Below are 23,830 nucleotides of genomic sequence, written 5' to 3' on the forward strand. Positions count from 1 at the left end.
ATTGATGTTTAAACTAATGTAAATGTCCTTAGCGTATGATTATAAAAGTAAATTAATTGATTATAATTTCAAACTCAAACCACATGTAGAAAATTTTCATAGTATTTATAATATATATAATTTTTGGATATTTTGATCAGCATTCATTTCACAATGCAGACAAAATATTCAAAACATAATCATCAAAACTTACACACTAATTCTTTTATATCAATCATTATTCACATACTCTCACCTTTTCTCCTATATGATATGGTATATTCACACTTTATGGCACCTCATGCCAAATTTCAAAATTTATTTCCAATTAACACAAATCTGTATTTCAATTAAAAGGTATTTTTGTGAGACTGTCTCACATATTTATTTTCGTAAGACGAATCAACACAATTCATACTTGAAATGAAAGTAATGCTTTTAACATAAAAAATAATATTTTTTTATTAATTGGTTCGAGTTAGATATATGCCTCGCAAAATTGACATGTGAGACCGACTCACAAACACAATATATACATAAGTTTTAGAATAGATTCAAAAAATGAGAAACAGATTGTACGAGAAATAATAATTGAGAAAATACTCGAAACTAGAGAGAAGATTGTCATTGGCACGTGATGAAAGAAGAGAGATCGGAAGAATGCATAAGAAGAGTATCAATCAATAGAAACTGATCAATCAGGCACATATGTATCGATGATTGGTTAACTTGGAGGGTACTTCTAGCTGTTGATTTTCCTGCAGTGCTTCCTGATTTCTCCTCTGGAACCTGTCAATGGAGAAATATTTCCCATCTTAACCATGGACTTTGCGAATTGCTCGAAGAAAAGCTCGTTGATCATCGCATATTTCTTCACCAGCTCCAATGATACTTGATTCTTGGTAACCAGTATTTGGTCTGAACTCAACAGTCCCTTAGAACTCAATAAATTCTTGAAGTATGAGTTGTCAAACTTTGTTGGGGTGGCAAAATCCAAGAAAAAAAGATTCTGATCGCCACCTGATTTAGGACACCTTGCACGCAACTGTGATGCGTAGGATTGATCCAGGGTGGGATCAGGTAGTGAGTTTCCTGTTTGATTGTACAGCCTTTGCCTGAAGCTGACGCACCTTGCGTTTCCAATGCTGTGGCTACCTGCAACAAAAATTATGGAGTACATTCGAATTTCAACTTTCTTCACTAGTAAGTGGTTTTTTTTTCCCAGATACATATTTAGTTTAGATCACTATAATTAACCTGGGAGAAATATTTTGGAACAAGTATGGTGGGAAAATCTTTCTGACGATAAATCATATTGTCAACTTAATTAATGATATCAAAATATCTAATTTATAATATGTTCTGACTAAATTAAGTCATCAAATTTTTACCTGATAATGCCACGAGATCAACAATATCCAGCCCTTTTAGCTTAAATTTAGTGAGAATGGTTTGAAATGTGTTGTTAGGAGCGGGAATATTGTTATTCGAGCCACTTAAACTGGCACCTAGAGAATCCCTTCTTCCCAATGGAACCTCCCAACTAGGTCCACCAGTCTGCAAAAATTAAACAAAATATAGATGAATACAATCAACCTAAAGTCAATATATATAACCATATATTCGTGACTTTGATGCAGCCAATTTGTTCATTGGGTTTTCTTTGTACATATTTACAAGTCTTTACTCACGAAAACGGTGGAGTCCCTAGCAGCAAGAGCCATAATATCCGCACAAGAAACAGTATGAGGGCACTCTTTCTCAAGTGCTGATTTTATCTCATCAATCACTTCGAATCCACGAGCTGAGTTCCTGTTAGGATTTGACCTCTTCTCGCTGACCATGCTCCCGGCGCTGTCCAAAAGTATGGATGCATCACATCCCTACAACATATATTTTTATTTATTATAGGGTTTAGCATGTTGATGTAATTTAATGTGGCAATCCTCACAAAGTTAAAGGCCATGCATGAAAATCATATCAACTTATATTATGGTGTAGAATACGAATGAACCACATGCAAGTCAGTGGCAAACCTTAACAAAACAGTCATGAAAATGAAGCCTTAGAAGCGAAGCAGCCATACGAGCTTCTTTTGCAACAGCCTTTGCAACGATAGACTTGACAATTTGTTGTGCCCTGGGGCATGATCGGTCGTAGAACTGTGGATATAAGTAACCAGTACCGAGGGTGTTGAGGGAGAAGCAAAAATCTGGCACAAGAGCTAGCAGAGACCATACAACAAAAAAGTTGATAGATTTAACCATTTTGTGTGTTGCAATTATTATGTGATATATCTTCATAGCGATGATCGAATGTTTATATAGAAAGAGGAGACAGAGAATGCGGAGTTGGTAGGATTTTGAGTTGAAATTGCTACTCTCTCTCCATCATAGGAACTTGTAAAGCATGTACGTATTGATATGATTTAAGAAATTTGGAGGAAAATGTTCATGTCATGCAAAAGGGAATAAAAAGTTAGATTAGAAACACCTGCTCCGTTGACAAAGAGGGACCATGAAAGCTAACCCAAAGAGTCTAGATTAATCAATAAAAAAGGTATAATTAGGAGAACCTACTCCGCGAATTTGGTCAAATCTTGTTTATATATTGCCTTCCCGTCTTTAATATATCAAACATATATAATGGTGGTTTAGTTATAAAGAAGCTAGAGTAATGCTTCCAACCTTTGTTTAAAACCTATATAAGTTTGAATAAATCGGAATAAGATTAAAGTTTTACTTAATCGAGTCAAAATTGGATCTAAAATAGTTAATCGTTTAACGGGGAAAAACTAGGTTCAGTCCTAGATATTTGGCTCATTTCTCGGTTTGGTCCCAAATGTTTCGGCATTCTTGGTGTAGTTCTAAATGTTTATAAAATTTGACCGAGTTAGTCTTTTCTGTCAATTTAATTGTTAAAACTAACGGTAGACATGACATGTAACGCCTGTGAGATCCGAAATGCGATAACGTAATCCAAATGCATGCAAATCTAAGAAAAATAGAAAATGCTTAATTAAATTATTTTAATTGCATGAATTAAATGTGTTAGGCATATTTACATTTTTAAAATATGGTTTTCTTCTAGAATGCATCAAATTGTGTTTTAAAGGTTATTCGAGACGTGATCGAAGAATGGAGATCGGGGACCATAAAGATAAAATATTTTTATTAAATTATCATTTTTAATTATTTAATATATGGTATATTTTAAATGAGAATCTCGAAAATGGTGCTTTTTGAGATTTTTTACATGTCGAGTCGTATTTTAAACCAGTAATCAACTTTTGACGAAAATAAGGACTTTTTGGGAACTCGGCTAATATTTTCGAAAATTTTCCTAACCAAAATATTTAACTATACTATAATGGGCCTAATAGACATATTATAATAAGGTTATTGGGCTTAACTTTCTACCCAATTATTTATATCAAAAGATAGAGTTTCTTAAACCCAAAACACTCAACCACATGTTTAAAACACTAGAAACCTAGGGCTTTTCTCCTCCATCAGCACACCCACACATACACGTTTTTTTGAAGGACCATTCACGTGAATTTGAAAGGAAACTTCAGCAAGGTCTTCTCCCCCGTCTCTCTGCCAACGTCTCTCGTGTCAAGGATTTTTTTTTCTTGCGTGAAATACGTAAAGACACGCCTTAATCTTTCTTCACTCATCGTTAATACTATATTATGTGTGTTTATACATGTTTGCATGAAAAATATGATGCACTTTCATTTATTTTCGTTTTTATTCCCTCTACATGATAAAACTTTGATTTTCATGCTTTTAAATGTGCTGCTATTTCTAAGCTATTCCGAGGGTCTTAAATGGTTTGAATTGGGTTGCATAGGGTATGTTTAGATGTTAATAAGCTATGGTTCAAGTTTGGTTAAATTTCGAGTTGATTTGGGTTAAAACCGGGACGTAGGTTCAAGTTTAAAACGAATTGAGAATTTAGTCAAGGAGCTTAAGTTTACGTCTAAGAAATGCTTATCACTAGTAGAATTTTTGGTTTTTACTTCGCCACTGGGTACTTCGACGATTGTTAATTATGAAGAAGTATATACCAATCAACTTCGATAATAACATCGGTGAAGTAAAACATTATTTTTTGCTTCACAATTTAAAAAACACAGGCTTCACTTGTAATTTTTGTAACATTTTACTTCGACAGAGTAGTTTGATAAAGTAAAAACTTAAAAAAATTTATATTTATATTTAGTAAAGTAAAAAAAATGAACCATAATTTTAATTAATTTCCCTTAAATTATCTCTTAATCCACCAAGATTCTCATTGAGAAAAATCGAGATTTGCAGATATATACTTGTGGATTCGTGGATATATACTTGTGGATTTGTGATATATATACTTGTGGATTTTCATTATTTTTATATGGATAATTTATGAATCAAATGAATGCATTTTAAGTTATATATGTGTGTATGTGTGTACATAGTGATATTATTGTATATTAATTAAATTATTTTGATAAAATGAAAATTATGTTTTTACATCACTACATTATTAAATTAGTGTGGTAGTGATCAAGAATAATTACTTCGTTAAATTAAAATTGTGTTGCAATAAAATATGATTATTTACTTCAACACTAAATTAAATGATGAAGTAATAAAATACAAAATAACTTTTCATATTAAAATTGTGTCGAAGTTAAAGAAAAACTTTACTTCACCACAACTCAATAATTGTGAAGTCGTTCTCTATTAATTACTTCACTATAATACAAACAAATGAAGTTTTTTAAATCTACTACTTCTTCATTAAAGGTAAATTGTGAAGTAACAAAAGATCAAATATTTCAACAGAAAGAACAAAGCTGTTAGTGACGGTTTTTAAAAAATCGTCGCAAATATTTGCGACAATTTTCACAAAAGGCTAATTTAAAACAACCGTCGTCAATTTTAGCGACAGATCAAAACACTGTCGCTAATCATAAATCCGTCGCTGATTAGCGACGATTTGCGACAAATCCGTCGCTAATTAGTGACAGTTTTGTTTGAAATGTCGATATTAGCGACGGTTCTTATAAATCGTCGCTAATTTTATCGCTAAACTAAATCAGCGACGGTTTTAAAAACCGTCGCTAATAAGGACAGTATTAAAAAACTGTCACTAATAATAGCGACTGTTTTAGCAAAAATCGTCGTAAATTGCCTATAAATTTCCACCTCTTCGACCTATTTTTCTCCGCACCACTTCACATTTTCGGTCTATTTTTCTCTCTTGAGCGATTTTAATTTCGCTTTAGGGTAAATTTTTTAGCTTTTATTTTTAATTTATGATCATGAATTTTATTTTTTTGTTCGTTTATCTTATCACAAAGTTAAATCGTTTTACAGATTATTTACAAATTTAAAAATGTGATATTTAGATGAGTTGAGAAGATTATTTAAAAATAGTTACAAATAATTATAAAATTAAATATTTTTTGTTAAATTATAAAACTATTTTTTTAAAAAAATATATTAATATAATTCGCTAATTAACGACAGTTTTATGATAGACCGTCGCTAATTAGCGACAGTATTAACTAAAACCGTTGCTAATTAGCAACTGTTTTTGATTTTTTTAAAAAAATATTAATATAATTAGCGACGGTTACCGTCGCTAATTAACGACAGTTTTGTGATAGACCGTCGCTAATTAGCGACAGTATTAACTAAAACCGTTGCTAATTAGCAACTGTTTTTGATATAAATCGTCGCTCAAAAATACAAAACATGTGAAGTTATACAACACATTTACTTCGTCATTCAATGTAAACTATGCAGTTATATATAAGCTATTACTTCTGCACTTTACGAAATCGATGATGTAGAAGACGTTTTACTTCGACATCGGTCTAATTCCGGACCGGTTTTCCCTCATTGAACTGGCCAACGACTTCGCTAATTTCTTGGATACGACTTCGATGATAATGCAAAGTAAAATGATACCCTATTACTTTACGTGCGTCTACTTCGGCAATTATCTACCTATTACTTCATTCTATATGCGAAGTAAATCAAGGAAATTCTACTAGTGTATGGTTGTATTTTAAGGTGATTTGTTAAGTTTGAATGGATTCGGGTCGTCGTTTTAAGGTCTAAGGGTAAATTGAGAAAGTTAGCGTTTCAAGGGCAAAACGATCATTTTACACCTGAAAAATGTTAGACGTCCTGGCAGTGCCCTGAAAGCTGTAATGAATGCTAAAATGTTTATTTTTAAAGTTTGTGGAATTTTATGATGAAGAACGATAACGCTAAAAGACGTGTTGCATGCTTGGTTTAAAAGAAAAATGATATATATATGCATAAATTTTTATAAGTGATGAATATAATGAAAGGTTAGGAGATGACTTGATTGTGAATAATACGATGGTATGATTATGTGTAAGACCAATGCTCAGTTGAAAAGTGAGAGTGTCGCTGATGTCCCCTCCGCATGGTATCATGGTTATACGTAGATCGATCCATTGACCTACAGTTGATACAAAAGTCATAATTAACGATTCGAATTCAATAAAAGGAAAATTTATACGTATATGATGAAAGAAAAAAAGATATGATGATAGACCAAAGGATTTAAAGTTATGCATGGTCATGAAAAGCTATTTTATTAAAAGTATCTTTCAATGTTGCTTGCGTATGTATATGTATACTACTTGTTATCATGGTTAAGGTTTGCTGAGTCAATAGACTCACTAGGTTCGCTGAGTCAATAGACTCACTAGGAGTGAATGGTTGAACTAGCTGGACTGATGATGCACATAACTCGAGGACTTTTGCTAGTTTTCCGCATTAAGATTACTTTAAAAGATTTTATGACTTTATGCTTTTGAGTATATTCGGCCGAATGGAAGGGTAGAAAGAAAAAAAATTTCTAGTATATTTTAAAGAAAAACAAGTATTGGACGTTTCAACGTCTCTAAAATTCCCAAAACCTAAATGAATTGGATAAATTACTGTCCAATTCGAGCATGGACAAATGTTTTATTTCTCGGTGTCATCACACTCAGAAATTTGGCTCAAAATTGAGAATGAAATTGACGCTTCTGCACACAAATAGTCTCTAACAGGTAACACGGACTTCCTTTCTAACACTTTAACCTAATAGTTTATCTTGTTTTCACGCTTTTAATGCAGTGGTATTTAAAATTTAATTTTGACAACAAAAATGGGACACGCATGGTAACTTTACCTCCAAGTGTATAAACATTTTTGGCTCCAACTACCTTGAGTTTTAAACGGTAGTAGCTCTTCAAAGTAGAACACGTACGAAACTCCTAGAATCCCCTTTGAATTTGCTTTAAACCGGTACACGATTGGAATTCCATGTTACTATTCTAATTGGAACTAGATAAACTATAAGACGTTACATTGAGGTGAGCAAGAGGAATACGACGACGACGACGACTAGGGTTGAAAGGAGAGGAGAGGCTTGACGTGAAAGCTTAGTTATGGTAGTTAGGCAACTACTCAACATTTTATAATTAGTTGACGGGCTTAGATTCCATGTAGGATTCTAACTAGTTAGCAGATGGGCTTGGACTCTTCAAGCCTATGAACCTTGTGTCTATCATAGAGGTGTCGTCATAATATTGATCAACAATCCGATATCATCGATGCAAATATTATAAATAGCTCGTTATTATGATGCAAAATAAAATTTTTCACACATTTAATTTTAATTATGACTGATGCTAATTTTGAAGCACTTTCTCACATTTTTTGAAGGTCACTCTCTTCACTGATATTAGCAGTTATACTAACTCTCAAAACTTTCAAAAATAAAAAATGCTCATAAAAAATTTTATAAGCTAAACATTTGATCCCAACAAGTTTCTTTCACCAAATTCAACTTCTTAAAGTCTATTATCTAAAAAAGAACTGAGAAACTAAATCTTGTGTCTCTAAATGGTTTAGGAATACAGCTAACGTGAGTTCACATTTCTTTATGATTCAGGTTATCATCCTTTAGGTGGGATCACAATAATTATAACAAGTATATGCATCATTGATTATAAGAATGTTATAACTCATTTCTAATTAGACTCATCAAATTATGATAAGAGTGTCTAGTAGCATTGTCTTATGAATCCCTAGGTATGACTGATAATACTTACAAGAACCAATCAATTATGGTTAGCATATAGTCTCTTTATCTTATATATCTCGATTAAATATACAACAATGTTATATCGAGGGTTGCTCGAGATTCGATAACCACATGAAGCATCTTAGAGAACACATAGTGACAACGCTTGTGTTTCTAGGAAAAACCCATTTCCTCATGCACACATATCTAATATGGCTTGGGATTCTATGCACTATTATTTCATCAGATAACATAGGATAGTCACACCCGTAGACGAGCGGAAAATCCCCAACCACAATGCACCGACCCCTGCATATGTCATGACTATCCCCATTCTCGTCACCTGATGTTCATCATGAATTTGGTAATTTGTCAAAGCATAAAACTAGCTTGTAAAGCCTCAATGTTGTCTCAGGTCATAAGGACTGATGATGTACAACAATAATCACATAATTTATCAACTCGATAAATGATAACCACTTGAAAAGTCCGATTACATTTAGTTCAATGAACCCATCGTATGAGCACCCATATGTATGTTTGAACATCTCAATGTTTGTCAAACTCTGAAACTTAAAATTTCTAACACCTTCTCTCTCACAGTCTTTCTCATACGTCATTACTCATAGCATATCCTCATCCTTGGAAAATGGATTCCTTTCACCTCTCCCAGCACTCGAATATAAGACTTTTAGAATAAGTACTTAGAATAATGAGTGTGGGTACCAATTGGGATACTAGGTTCGAGTTTTAGGGGAGGTGAAAGGAACCCATTTTTCAGGGATGGGGATATGATATGTGTAATGACGAATGGAAAAGTCCGTAAGGGAAAAGGCTGTAGAGGGATCCCGTTTATGGGAAAAAATCCCTAAAAAGAGCCCAAGATCGAGATATCTCATGATCAATACAGTTGATTTCTTAGAATTAGTTATTTTTGTGTATCTTATATCTTATGGTATGTTTTCTATGCCTATTTGACCTTGTGTTTTCATGAAAAGCTTGAGTTTTGTCATCTAAAGGAGTTTTGAAGTTGCAAGATAGACTTGGAGTGCACCTGCACCATAATTGGGGTGCAGGGCGTCGTATCGATACACAAAGTTGTGCTCGAAGCGCACCTGCACTACCTTCAGGAGTGGGGGCGCTGCGTCGTGTAAGCAAAATAATAATGATAATAATAATTTTTCTTGTTGGTTCTGAATTGAAATGTTAGTTATATTGTGATTGTTGGACTTAGAGACCTATTGGGCTTGTTCTTTTTGAATGGGAAATTGGACAAGCAAGGCCTAGTAGATTGTAAGTGGGAAATGTTCCACATAAGAAAATAATCATGGCATTGGTGAGCTTATATTGAGTTACACTTTGTGAAAGTGTAAGAAAGATTGGTCAAAAGGCTCTCTCTCTCGCACGCCGGCGCAGAGGGGTGCAAATCATGGGCCCGATTTGCAATAGAAAAAGGATTGACTTGTGTGCAAGCGTACGAGCGCGACATGGGTGCGTCGAATGTCGGACCGATCAAGGCAAAAATTTCCACCAAGGTTCACCTAGCTTTTGCTATTTTTATTTTTGAAAATTATTTTATGGACTGACTTTTGGTGTTTCAGCTGGACTGATCTTTGGTGTTGCAGCTGGACTGACCTTTGGTGTTCCAACATGAATGACCTTTGGTGCTCCAGCTGGACTGACCTTTGGTCTTTCGGATGGCCAACAGTGACTGTCCATATGGAACCCAAGTGCCTATATATAGGCAGCCTCAAGTCCTTCAGAATCACCACACACACTCTACTGCAGTCTCATTCTTTCAACACTCTTATTTTTTTCTCGGCTGCTGTTCCTCTGCCCTCGTGATAAAATTCAGGTACTTTTCAGTTCGCCGTAGTGGTGCCTCGTGCTAGGTTACTACTAGTTGCTCTGTTGTATCCTGGGAAACAGACGTCCGAGTACATCCTAGAAGCACATACCGGAGAGGGCGAATTTGTTTTAAGGACACTGTATTTCATACAGGTCTCGGTTTGGTTTATTTTAAGCCTTCATCTACTGTTTTCTTCACTATACTATTCGCTGGTTTTCTTTACCGAAAGAATTCTGTACTATATCAGTCCATATATTGTGCAACAATGTTTATGTTCCAAATTTTATTTTATTGAATTTTCATTTCCTCATTTATTTAAAAGAATATATGAACACGAGAAGTACAAGATATCACAATATTTTTAGAAATGAAAGCTCTCGTTGAGAGGCACGATTACCGGAGTATGGAGAACATTCGAAATTATTATAGTTTCAAAATCAATGGCTACAAAAATCTGCCCGAATTTGAAAGCGATTTTTTCTTTCAATGTTATTTTCCTTTTTAGGTGACACATATTCCTCAGTGGCTACTCCTTTACATTTTGTCTTGATTTCTTTCTTGCTATTTTTCATAGTTGCTCTCTGTCTCAACAACTTCATTTTTTGAGTTTTGGTAAGCACTAAGTGGTCTTGGAAATATTTTGTATCGAGCCAATTGTCATCGGTCACCAATTTCACCTCTAAGAGAAAGAACAAATCTGGTTCTCATTCCCTTTTTTTCTTGAATTTTTTTCTCAGATAGATTATTATTCACATACCCAAGATCTATTCTGCTATGATGTGATGATCTTCTCAAGTATTCTCATATTTTTGACCCAAAGTAATATGGATCCCTGTTATAAGAACAATACCTAAGTCTTTGGTGAGATGACTCTCTGGTGAACCATTGTCTCTCTTTTACTGGAAAAGATGGTCTAACACCCATTAGTTGTGAATTTGCTGTTATACTCGAGAACTTTTGTTTCCTCGGCCCTAAGGCCGAGAACTCCCTCGTGTGAAGATGACTTTATGAGCCTTGGCAAGACAACTCCTCAATGTACCATTGACTCTCTTTATTTTGATAAGATGAAAAATTGGCCCATTGGTTGTGAAGCCACCATTATTTTTTAGGAGTGTTGGTTTCTCTGCCCGAAGACTGTGTAATCTCTCACATCTTTGGAATGAACACCTTCATGTTATGACAATACACTTCTTTTCCACCATCATAATGAGATCTTTCTTTCACTTCAAAAATCATTCATTTAGAAATCCAACATTTTTAAATTTTTATCTTTGGAGTCATGGGCTTCCTCTGATCCAATTATACATGTAAATATGAGAGATTCGCATTGACAGAGACCATGGGAAGAAACATATATTTACCAACGACCATGATTTCTTTCTTTTTTGAAGAATTTGAGTATTCCTTCGATATTTTTCTGTAAAATACTTTTACTAGCCCTACAAAATTTAGAGACAATTAAATAATTTGTTATATTTACAGCAGTGTCATAAAAAAATAACACCAGATCTTAACGGATAATAATATATTTGCTGGGGACATAGTTGTGGTAGAAAAATGGTAAACTGATATCTAAATGATATGATACAACACCAACAGATAGACACACAACTCTCCGGACTCATAGGTGTAACAATCTAACTAATTAGTACCCAAGTAAACACATTCTGCGCTGCCACGAATATAAAAAAATAAAGTAACACTTCAACTAACAATTATAACTTTTGACCTAAAGTTGGATACTAACATTTTAAGAATAAGCCAAAAACGCCGAAACATTTGGAAGCGAATCGGAAAAGAGATCAAACATATTTGAAAGAATCGAGTCTTTCCCCTCATTTCAGTATCGATATTCAACTTCATTTGATTCGATTTGGCCTCTAGGTTAGCTTTCATATGGACAAATATCATCATGATTGGAATTTTTCATTCATTCACGAATCAAAACTTGTTGACGGGGTATTAAACTACAGTTATGTTGCGGTTTGTTGCTCAAGTTCAATTCCCAAAGGATATGTGATTGTTTAAAAATATCAAAAATTGTTTGACGAAGATTCTTAATACAGAAGAGAGACAATGGAAACCGAGATAAATTTAGAGGGATCAAATGGATCCATATGTTCTCTCACTTCGTCTCCATGTTCCTTGTGTGGAAGTTCCCTGCTGCTCCTCCCATGAAGTTTCATTCACAAAAGGATTTCTAGCATCAGCTGGTCGTGTATAGCCTTGCCCAACTCCATTACTCACCTGCATATTCCCATGTTCACTTCCAAATTTAGCACATCGAGGGATGCAGTAAAATGAAGAATTTGCACCGCCAAAACATAAGGAAATAATTATGCTATATATGTCGTCTGCCCCGGGCCTAGGCTCGTACAAACAGGACAGTACACTAGGTTTTTGTAGCAAATACTTCGCATTCGCCCTTGTTTTACGAAAATATTTAATACAATTTGTTATAAGAGTTAATTACAACTACTTGTAAACCATTTTAAGCATTTATTTTCAACCCACGTGAGACAAAAACATTGCACATATATATCATTTAACTAAAGTTTCAATTTACTTTAGCTATGGCCAGTAAGAAATCGGGAACTCTTCTTACAGTTTCCAAACATGCTGATAAAGTTGCCATCCCTGGGAGTGCATCTAGGCCACGCTGCAAATGTATTTAGTAAAAGTAAGCGTACATAGAATCACAAACAAATAAATATATCATGTGTATATATATGTGTATGTTGCCAGGAGAAAAATGAACAACTGATTCTAGCAATGGATGAAAAGCAACTCACCATGTTTTCTACTCGAGTCCTGTAGATAAACCCTCCACAACAGAACACCGTAAAGACTACGATGAATCTGCTTAATTAAAGGAACACAAGTGGTAACAATCGACTCATAAATAGATTTGCATCAGGATCAAATATAAGTCACAAGACACTGATAATTTTTTACCTACTTTACTGGCAGATGATAACATACTTGGACACAAACATTAAAAACGAGTCATGAGGAATAACTGGACATACACGCAAGATAGGATCCCGAATATAGCCCATCCTCTTGTAGCTTCTCCATCATCTTTTTGTCGTTGTTCTATAAAAGTTGAAGCACATAAAGACTCGTGTTAAAATAAGCATTGCTACTTTGAGAAAACAGCACAAGAAACTGAAGTTGAAATACTAAAACTCACCACACATTTTTGCAAAGGTAAACTGAATTGGGTCGTAATTCTCTATCGGAATGGTAATTTCAACTTCATAAGGTGAATCATGGGCCCTTTCACCTGTTTGAGCAATTAGTATAATAAGGTAGTTATAAAGCCACATAGTAAAATAAATATTATTAACAAGGTAATGACGTAATGTGCATACATCTCCATTCCAAAAGCATCAATGTGGGAGACAAAGTAGTAGGTGGGATGGCATTTGCTCCTGAGCCGGACAACCGAACTTGCAATCCTTGGTCAGGATAAATCTGGAGCCAGAGAAGATAAAGCAATAAAAAATAAAAACCACAAGTCCTTCGGCAAGCATAGATTTATGTCAAGGGCCTTGTACGTAGATGGGAAAGCTCAAGGCCGATGAATTATTTTGCCATCATCTTTTATTCACAAATATGATTTTTTTGTTATGTTATCCTTTTTAAAGAATATGATCATTCTATAGTTGATCTTCTATTTAGGATTTGATTTTCTTTATTTTATGATTCCAAAATATCTTTTCATTTGAATAAAAATATTTGGAATCGTTGATTCTTAGGGATTTGATTTCTGATTTAATCTTATAAGCTCTATTATTTATAATGCAGAATAAATATGAATAAGATTATCACAAAAATTATTCACAGAATTTTGTGTTACTTAATCTAAGGTTCTCTTCTAACGAGGCATAAAACAAAGAGATCCAGAGGTTCTCTCCTAACGAGTCTCAAATTCACAATAGACGGCTCCCTGGCGAGATATATAACGTGGGAGCATAACAAATTGGTATTAGAGCCCGACGTCATGGGCATAACAACAATTCAAAGTATATCAAGAGAACATGTCAGCAAGTGAAAAAAGGTATCAAGCTCAAATTAATAATTTGGAGAAGATGCTCAATTATCTATCAACCATGCACACTAATGTTGGTGAGGGCAACAGTAACCACGGGCCTGATGAGAATGCATGTTTCTTGCACGTAATCTCCATGCTACAAGTGGGCTTCTCAAAAGCAGTAAAATCTAAGATTTCCACCTCCCTAGGATGGCAACAATCAATTAAAAATGTGCAGGAAGGTGAATTGGTCATTGTGAATTGGTCATTGAACGGGAGGGTCAAAATTGCAGAGAAGCTCCAACTACCAGAAAATTCAAAACTTCACGCCATGTTTCATTTCTCTTGCTTAAAAAAGGTCAAAGGAAATATCGATTGTAGTCTACTGCTCCCACCTCTACCACCTCAAGATTTTCGATCACTGCCCCAAGCTTTTTGAGATAAGCGAATACATAAAAGTATAACACAATTTTCAGTACCCTTCCCTCATGGTTGAGGAAAACCATGATCTCCAAGGGGGAGTAATGTCATGGGCCTTACACATAGACGAGAAGTTCAAACCCGATGAATTATTCTGCTATCGTCTTTTGACTAGAAATATTATTTGTTGTTTTCTTACCCTTTTTAAGGATGGATATTCTATAGTTGATCTTCTATTTATATAGGATTTGATTTTCTTAATTTTAGGATTCCAAGCTATATTTCAATTGAATAAAAAGATTTGGAATCATCCAAATCTATAGGATTCTAGGAGATTTGATTTCCGATTTAATCTTGTAAGCTCTATTATTTATATGCATAAGATTATCAGAAAAATTATTCACAAAATTTTGTCAAACGAGATCTAAGGTTCTCTCCTAGAGCTTTAAAACAAAGAGAACGAGAAGTTATCTCCTAACAAGCCTCAAATTCACAATAGACCGCCCCCTGACGAGATCCATAACATGGGATCATAACAATGTACTAGCATCCACAAATCAAATAGAGAACAAACCTTAATCGTTGGCTTTTGCACTAGACTGGAGAAGGAAGCAACTGCAGTCATATATAGAGTAACATGTCTTTGCTCAGTTTTGAAGCTGCAGCAATCTCAAATGGAAAATGGATTAGAAAGAAGATTTAAGAACTCCTACGAACAACTGGTTATTAATCTAATATCTTTTAAGGATTCAGACCAATTTGTTACGCACTCGAACTCACAGAAAACAGTAACAAATTTCCAAGATGCAACTTCGCAAATGACGAAGGTGAATGATCTTATTTCCTGGAAAAGAAAGATAATACATCGTTTACAAAATAAATGACCAAAAACATAATTAGGAAATGTTCCCTATATATGGAAAGAAAAACTTCTCAGAATATTTTCCCATTCCTTCTAATATAAACGTTCCCACAACCCTTTTTTCCTCCACCCCTTTTTTCGGGGCCCTTCTAGCGTTTACTTATAATCTTGAACTACTTGGGCGTCAACATTGGTCTGAGTCCATAACAATATCATGATACAATATCGTGTCCTTGCTCTAACTGTCTCAAGATGAGTAGCATCCAGCAGACCAGTAGCCCCCATGAGTTTGAAAATGATGTGTCACACAGAGAAGTTTGATTTCGTGATAAGCACCTGTGTACCTTATTTTCAACCTCTAGGCTTAATCATGTGGTTCAATGCTCTAAGAGTGGTTGGTATATGTTCCTCAAATGCCCTAAGGTGACCATTAACCAAGATAAGTGTCGAAAATTGTAAAGTTGTGTGTTTTCTTTAAAGGAGTGTAATCATTGACATCAATTTAAAATGGTAAATAGAGTAATATTTGAAAAAGTGTTTCTGTTGGAAGATTAATCTGTAATAAATGCAAAAGAAGCAATACAACTTGAAAAGGTCATTGTACCTGAATTCGTTGTAAGCCTTTTCATATCCTAACTGAGTCATGCCATTGTAAACCTACAATTATTTAAGAGATCAGACATAATCTTAAAACAACATATATGACTGATCCACCATTTGATGTACTACATAACAATCTAGAATTTATAACAGAGCTTACAATTTCCCATGACCGTGGATGAAAACCGACTGTGCATCCCTCAAATACTCGCAGACCTGGCTTCACACATGGAATGGCAAGATCAACAAGTACCCTAGTCCAAAAGTAAAAACCAATAAAATAATCAGCAATATCCTAAAACATATTAAAGATTACCGGAAAAATATAAGATTCACAAAGGCACATAGACTTCAAAATTGGAAGTATTTCGCCAAGCTGCAGCCTCGACCGATAACCCACTTTACAATCTAAATTTTCCCTTGCTTACCCTCACATATCGCCACAAAAGTTCATTACTACTGAAATCTTATCTTGGAGCTATGAACTAAGTTAAATGCCTGTTTCAAATAATCAACGCCAGAAACTACAAAATCCTATAGTACCTGGTCACAGGATGACACAGTCTGCTCACAGTATCCTTTAGGATGTCAAGTTCATCTATTCCGCAATAAGTTTTATTGCTTATCTCCTGATTTAATCTACCTTTAATTCTAACTGACTCACTCTATCAACAACTTAATCTACTTTCTCTATGGAGTTCAGTGGAATAAAAGTTTCTCTATTTTCATTACTGCACCCATCTAATGGCTATAAGATATGCTAGAGTTTGTTTCAAATTCATTTTTACACGGACAACAAGAGTCAATGCTACACCATTGGTTGATATTTATTGTGAGCATGCCATTCTTAATTTTTTTAAAACCTTGAAAAGTAAAAGTAACTTAATTCATCAATAATTCTGTCACTGTTTTAATTAATTTTAGAATTTCTTTCACTTTTTGAATAAAATTCTCTAATGATTAGGAAGCATTAAAAGTTTTGATTTAGATGTTTTAAAAAATTTAAAAGATTGGCACTAAATTTACTGCGAGTTGTACAAAAGATTGCATGTAGTGAGTCTTGGGCTAACACATTGAATCTATCGAAAGTTTTGGCCAAAATATTGACAATGATTTAGATCTTTTAAAAAATTTAAAAGATTGGCACTAAATTTACTGCGAGTTGTACAAAAGATTGCATGTAGTGAGGCTTGGGCTAACACATTGAATCTATCAAAAGTTTTTGAACAAAATATTGACAAGGTACCAAATTTCTAATTCCATTTATAATTTTAATATTCTTGTACACATCGTAAATTGTAACATGTACCTGCAGATAAATTTTTTTCTATAGATTTTTAGAGTTATTTGTGATAAATTACTATTATTCTTTGAGTTGGACTTAGGTGCACTCCCTCGGTCCAAACATCCTGGATCATCACAGCATAGTTATGCAATATGGATAAAAAGGATTTGTGAACATATAAATAATAAACAATAGATAAGTGAATATACAAAGGAAAACCTAAATGCTAGAATATGTATGAAAAACCTGCATGCAGATTCATATGTGATATTGCAGATGCATCCAAGTCCACCTATGACAAACAACAAAATAAATTGAGGACATATACTTTAGCAGTAAATGAGAAAATAATCTAGACTGAAGAATTTTCATCTAAAAACAAAATTACAAGAGAACCTGACATAAAAAGCATGGACAAAAATAACAGTGGTAAGTATGAAACTAATTAGTAATAATAATAATTGCTTAATACAAATGTCTCTCAATGTTGGCTTTCCAGGTGAGTATAGAAGCAAACTTACTCTTTCTGTTAGTGGCCATAACAGGAAGGTGGTTAATTAAACTAACCACTGCTCTATTCAACAAGCTAGAAGGGAGAATGAGGCAAGAGGCTACCGGTATCACCGTTGAACATATAAAAGGGCAATACCACTTCTCAGTTCACTAACAAGAAAATCCTAGAATAACTAGCGGAAAAGTGCAAGGGAGTAAAGAGAGACAAGTGAGATTGAGTGAAAGAATCTTGATTGTACTCTCATTTCTTGTTCAAGCTTGTATTGCAAGCTCTTTGATCAATAAAATCATTGTGATTGTTCCTCCAGTGGATGTAGGTCTCAAAAGAAAGCTGAACCACGTAAATTCCCTCGTGTTTTTTTATCGCATTCCCTGTTTCTTGAGTGTTTCATCCCATTGATTTATTATCCATGAGTGATGCTGGTTTGCATAGTGACTCAAGTCCAAATAGACTGAAGCGGTGATCATTAATCGAATTGAATCTAACATTAATAGGAAAAAGAAGAAAAGTTGAAAAGGTAACAATTTTCTAGGACACATTTTTATACTCAAGATTCATTAGACATACCATTCTAGAAACCCCTCCACGGAAGAATCAATAAGAGTACCTAAAATGACATTCTTCCTCTAATCATACAAAGTCCAGAAATCATCGAATGCTGTTGGATAGTTGGTCAGGACTAACTAATAACTGCATATCAAGTTAAATTTCTCATTTCACAATGAGCTCGTGAAATAGATGTAGAGAAACTTGAGATGAACTACTAACTACAACAGGAAACAATCAAAATTTTAAATCATATAAATGTTGCACTGCATTTTCTTCATCACCTTTGTACTTTTTTACCCAAGTGAACCTATCCAACTTTGGTCGTGATAATGGCGGTGTAATCTTGTAATATTTCTTAAATTTGTGGATTGCTTATCCGCTCTTGTAAATCTTAATATCATTATAATAAAATATTGTTTCCTATCAAAAAAAAAACCTATCCAACTTTTCCTCAATATTAAAGTATGCATCTTAAAAACAATAGAAATGTGTAGAGAGGCTATCAAGACTCGCACACTTATTTAGGGTCGTAATTTATCATGGACACGATACAACAAATTCGTTTGAGCTTTTTTACTATGTACCTGAGAATTTGATTCTCTCCTGGATTCAACTTAAACAAGCTATTCAACAACAAGTACATAAACTCTATTTGATTATGCACAAGTGCCTGGCCAATGTTCAAAATTAAGTTCAATAATATGAACACCTCCATGTCTTCCCAAGCATGTAACTAATACATGCTAAGTTATGAAGCTTCAAGTACCTACGCATTGTCCATTTGGACAGTTTCCACAAATAATATTCACCTGAAAATCGAAAAAAAATGAAAAAAATAATGAGTCCAAAGTAACAGGGAATGCGATATTGCAATAACGGCTACAAATATTAGCTACGTGAATCCCCGCTCTTCCAAATTACCCTACTGCTGTAACTCCAAATATTAAAGAACTCAACATCTTAGGGGACACTCATCTTACCTGTGCTGTACGTCCCAGTTTATCGAAACTCTTCTCGCAGTTCAACAGGTCACCACCATAGTATTCCTATTTCCAAAGGTGAAGTAAGTCACAAAAGTTAACACAAGGCACAAAAGAAAATAATTAAACGTCTATACATGTTGGCTGAGTATTCACCTGCTCCGCACAGGTACATAAATTGCAATTCATATCCCAAATCTAACTTAAAAAAAAATTACAAGTCCACGATATTGCATATCATTTTACTAGCTGATACCACAAATATGTTTGTGATTAAATTGTAAATATATCATCCTTTAAGCTGTGCAGGGCCAAAGCCTTGGTCAAGCTTCGGACTCAGTTCAAATTCTTTGTTTTTTTTTACTTTTTAACAAAGACTCGTCCTGATTATAACATTACTAATCAGGTAAAACTCATTTGAAAATCGAAAAATCGAAATTCTGCCCCTGAAGTTTTACCTTTTCAAATTACTGATCCTAAAAATTTACAACTCCACCCATAAAGTTCCTCCACTATATTTTTTGACCTCAAAAGAATATTTGCACCTAAAATTCAAACCACACCATTACCCTTAGATCCTTTTGCCACTAAGCACCTTGACCCAATAAAAGACACTCCTTCTGCTAACCCCACCATGCCAGTTGTTAGATTCGACCCATAAGCTTGGCCATCTTTACCCAAAGGCACTTTACTTCTATTCCCGCCACAATTTCTTGGACAATGAGGCACACTTCCACCTCTATTATCGCATTAATAGCATGGTTATGAATCACATGCTTAAATCCTTGGGAGACAGTTAGGCAGAAATCAAAAGATCTAGGTAAGTAAATTTTGAATACTTCCACTACTTTTACAATTTTCAGTTGCAGTGTACTATATGCTCACACGACACTAGCACTTTTGGTATTGTTTCCTTTGTAGTTATGTGTGTTTTTAAAATATAGAGTTTCTCAAACTCTAGATTTGATTTTTATTATTTGAAAAAATTTGTTTCCCAATGAAAGAATAATTTCTTTATTTTGTAGGAATCTATTCAAGCCTATCAAGATCAACACAAGTCTGTATATGAGATAAATTTATGAAGAACTCACAAAAACGAAGCATCGTTGTTTAACTGTATTTTCGTGACGTGTTGGAGACATTTGAATACAACATCCGTACAAAGTGTTGATTGGAGAATTGTTTTGTTACTCCGAATTTCGGCTACACATATTTGCATTCTTGTGTTTTAGTTATTTTTGTTATTGAGATTTTAGGATGCAATTTCTTCCTTGACTTGTTAAAAAGATAGTTTTTCATTCCTTCACTATTATTGGTTTTGTAAACTTGGTTTTTTTTTCTAATGATTAACTTGCCCTGAGGCATCGCACACGTACGTTTACTTGTACATAAATATCTCTATGTTATTTTAATTATTTGTATGTTATATTATTCCGCTGCATGTTATCACGACTTGTTACAAACATCCGAGAAAAGACTTAACTATTACATACAATCCTTACCGATATGTTAAACCGAATACTTTCACATTATATAGTTCAATTTTCAAAACGGATACTAGCCACTCTGATAAATCACACAAGGATATCACACCATTTTATCTTCTACAAGAAAGCACTTTGACAAACAAGATAATAAGCAATTTATCACAAAACGATTAATAACTTTGCAATTCACAGGTACAAATCAAACTTACTTGAACAAAGTTGACATGGTCAGAACTGGCAATAAAATGATGGAAATTATCAAATCTTCCAAAATCCACGTAGCCCTACGAGTTCATGGATGCATAAAATCAAATTTCCATTATAACAAATCGAATCGACAAAATTGAAAGAATGTACGAGTAAAGGAGTATAAAAATATAATCACAGCTTTCAAGGTTGAAATTGGAAATAAAATACAGGTCACCATTCTTTTACATATGGAAACTAAACAGAGAGACGCAAAACCCAGACAATTATTATATTTCCAGCATTATTAGTAAAATATTGCTTTCACAGTATCTAAACAAAAGAACAGGAATTTTAAGCCCTTGTAGACCGCCAGACCCTTTATTTCACCGGAGGAAGATCTACAAACTTATATAATTTATTGGATAGCCATTCATTTTGGATGAAAAGAGTCAGCAGAAATCAAATCTTAATGTCACAAAATTATATTGAAGCACAACCACATTTCAATAATTTCATTAATCAAGTTCTCAGGGCAAAGGTTTACCAAATGTATAACAGCGTCACAAAGTAGACATAGATAATATTCAATAACTATGATGGCATGATTATGATTTGGGACTGTGGAGTTGTGCCAAAACTTGAGGCTATATCCATTTTATGGAAAACCTTATAGGCAAGGACAGGAAGAAATCAGCATCAGTTAGTCTCCCACATGACATGCATGGTTTTGGGTGTTCAAACCATTTTGAAGGTCAACGTAAAAAAGCAGCAATTTTCTAATTACAGCTAATCTTTATAATAACAGAACCTTTAATACTATGTTTTTTCCTGATTACTACCCACTCAAAATTGTTAAGCGATAAATTATTAAGACATTAGCTTCAAGGAGTTACTGTCTCCTTACTCCCCAAGTGATCAACATGGATGAAAAAGAGAATAACTATGTCAATCCCATAAGATTACCTAACTCCGGTAACTCAAGCTAACCAAGAATGAGAATGGTAGGGTTTGGTTGGGCTTTCAATCTAGTTTAACACAACAATTTTGAGAAAAATGTTTCACAATAATTTGAGATATTGTTTGGATATAAATTTTGAAAATTAATGTGATACATATAAAGAAATAGTGAATAATGATTACACGGAAAAGATAAATGATGTAATGACTGGTAAAAAAAGAAAGTGGAGAGAAATAAGAATAACTGTGTAATTATTATCTCTTGAATGGTTGATTTGAAACATGAAATATATGTAAAGTAGAAAAAATTGAAAAACAAGAATGAATGGAGATGTTAGGATTTTTAATCCAAACAGTGGTTGAGCCTGGATTTGAACTCTGGATTCAACCAAACAGGGATAATTTCCACTTCCTTGTTCCTACTACCAACTTGAGATAAAGTGAACAATTTTGATGGACAAATTAATAAATAATTCAAATAAAAGGAAAAATTGTTGGTTACATACCGTTCGGGATCTAGTCTCAACATCTTTACAAAATCGTACGACTAAATCAGGGTCCTGTCACAATATAAGGATATAAGATGCTAATGCATTGGAAAACAGGACACCTAATTTTTATAGAATATATTACCTTATCATCATCATACTCAAAAACTTGTCCAATCAAATCACTCTGATCAAAAGAAATGAAAGAAAACACTTGAAACATATGAGAATAAGAAGTTAAGATCATGTCCCTGATATCAACCAATTTCTGTCTCAACTGAAAAAAGTGAACCCTTTAAATTTAAATAAATAAACACCCATTCAACTTGAATTAGATACACAGACGTATTTACGTAAAACCATAGTCAATATATCAATGCATTAACCCTATCCACAAAATGTCGTTTGAAAAATATAGATTCTTGAACGTCTTCAATATTGTGAAAGAAACAGAGCAGGCTTTGCAAGCTTTTCAAGTAGGCTCAAATATTACTCGATTCAAAAATTACTGAACCTGATCTAACCTTGAAGATGTTCAAATATATTTTCAAATGAATAACAGTCCAGTTTCATAGCTCACAAAAGTTATTACTATAAACTAATTTTTATGAATATATGAAAAAACAAAAAGTGACAACAAACTCAAGCGAAAGATTGAGCATTTGTTTATCAAAGCTCAATAATTAAGTTAGAACCGAACAATTCGGGCACTAATTCAAGTTTAAAAACTTAATCCAAACAAACTAGTTATTTTTTCAACTTCGAGCCTGCTAAAAGAGTTAAAGTTAGCTAAAACGTGAAATAGCTAATAATGGGGTTGGGACATCTACATATAACACATAACAAGGATACAAAATCATGAATACGACTGGAATTATCGAGTGCGTAACAGCTAGTACTCGGCACAACAACCGAATCAGCTCCGAGCGTGTGAAAAAAGACAGCTGAAAAATACGTACTCACGAGTTAGAAAGAAATACAGGATACAGAAAAATCCCATTAAACAATAATTCATTTAAGATTTGCCATGTTCTTCCGTGCATATTTTACCTGAAATCACAGCAATTAAGAATCCTTGCATGATATTTGGAAAATGATTCTCCGACTCACAATCAACATAAACTCAAAAGATCCAGGAAAATATGCAGATTAGAATTCAAGAAGAACAGCATCCTACGAGTAATTAATCCATAACCAATAGGTGGGGGCGAAAGGCAAAGGAAAGAAAAGAAAATCTCAGGGCGACATTGAAATGAGCAAATATTGCTTCGTGTTACCTCTACCGATTTTAAGAAGGAAAAATGAATCTGCAGCAGATTGCGTACGGTCAAAACGATTAATTATTTATAATTACCTTTGTTATATCAGGGGATTGCCCCCAGGGTTATATTTATAATTTATAAAAATAAATATGTGTGTACAGTTATTTAATTTACTCTAAACTATTTTATAAAAACTTTTCAATTGTATTTTTTTTCTTTCCTATATTTTATCAGTTTTTTATTTTAAATAATAAAAAATACTAGACTTTC

At 33.8% G+C, this 23,830-nt stretch overlaps 2 protein-coding genes across 3 annotated transcripts; both read right to left on the reverse strand.

Moving 5' to 3' along the window:
- Window positions 1-582: 582 nt before the first annotated feature.
- LOC140991745 (peroxidase 72-like) lies at window positions 583-2,279 on the reverse strand. Its single transcript, XM_073461874.1, has 4 exons — window positions 2,016-2,279; window positions 1,671-1,862; window positions 1,371-1,536; window positions 583-1,134 (listed from the first exon to the last, which is right to left on the reverse strand). Exons 1-4 carry the CDS (start codon window positions 2,244-2,246, stop codon window positions 722-724), a joined length of 1,002 nt encoding a protein of 333 aa, XP_073317975.1. The 5' UTR covers window positions 2,247-2,279; the 3' UTR covers window positions 583-721.
- A 9,569-nt stretch (window positions 2,280-11,848) lies between these two features.
- Window positions 11,849-23,608, reverse strand: LOC140991016 (uncharacterized). 2 transcript variants are annotated; one of them, XM_073460921.1, is made up of 17 exons: window positions 23,349-23,604; window positions 23,151-23,242; window positions 22,444-22,485; window positions 22,317-22,370; window positions 20,874-20,948; window positions 19,178-19,243; window positions 18,964-19,006; window positions 17,381-17,426; window positions 16,010-16,103; window positions 15,854-15,906; window positions 14,962-15,046; window positions 13,306-13,408; window positions 13,125-13,217; window positions 12,961-13,027; window positions 12,724-12,790; window positions 12,537-12,590; window positions 11,849-12,178 (listed from the first exon to the last, which is right to left on the reverse strand). In XM_073460921.1, the coding sequence occupies exons 1-17, from the start codon at window positions 23,377-23,379 to the stop codon at window positions 12,035-12,037; spliced, it is 1,209 nt and encodes a 402-aa protein (XP_073317022.1). In that variant the 5' UTR covers window positions 23,380-23,604; the 3' UTR covers window positions 11,849-12,034. The 2 variants fall into 2 exon arrangements, 1 of the variants encoding a protein (XP_073317022.1); XR_012177761.1 differs by lacking the exon at window positions 11,849-12,178 and having other exon boundaries at window positions 12,887-13,027; window positions 23,349-23,608.
- Window positions 23,609-23,830: the final 222 nt, after the last annotated feature.

Source organism: Primulina huaijiensis, chromosome 13, assembly GCF_012295235.1.
Source record: "Primulina huaijiensis isolate GDHJ02 chromosome 13, ASM1229523v2, whole genome shotgun sequence".
In the NCBI taxonomy this organism is placed as follows: Eukaryota; Viridiplantae; Streptophyta; class Magnoliopsida; order Lamiales; family Gesneriaceae; genus Primulina; species Primulina huaijiensis.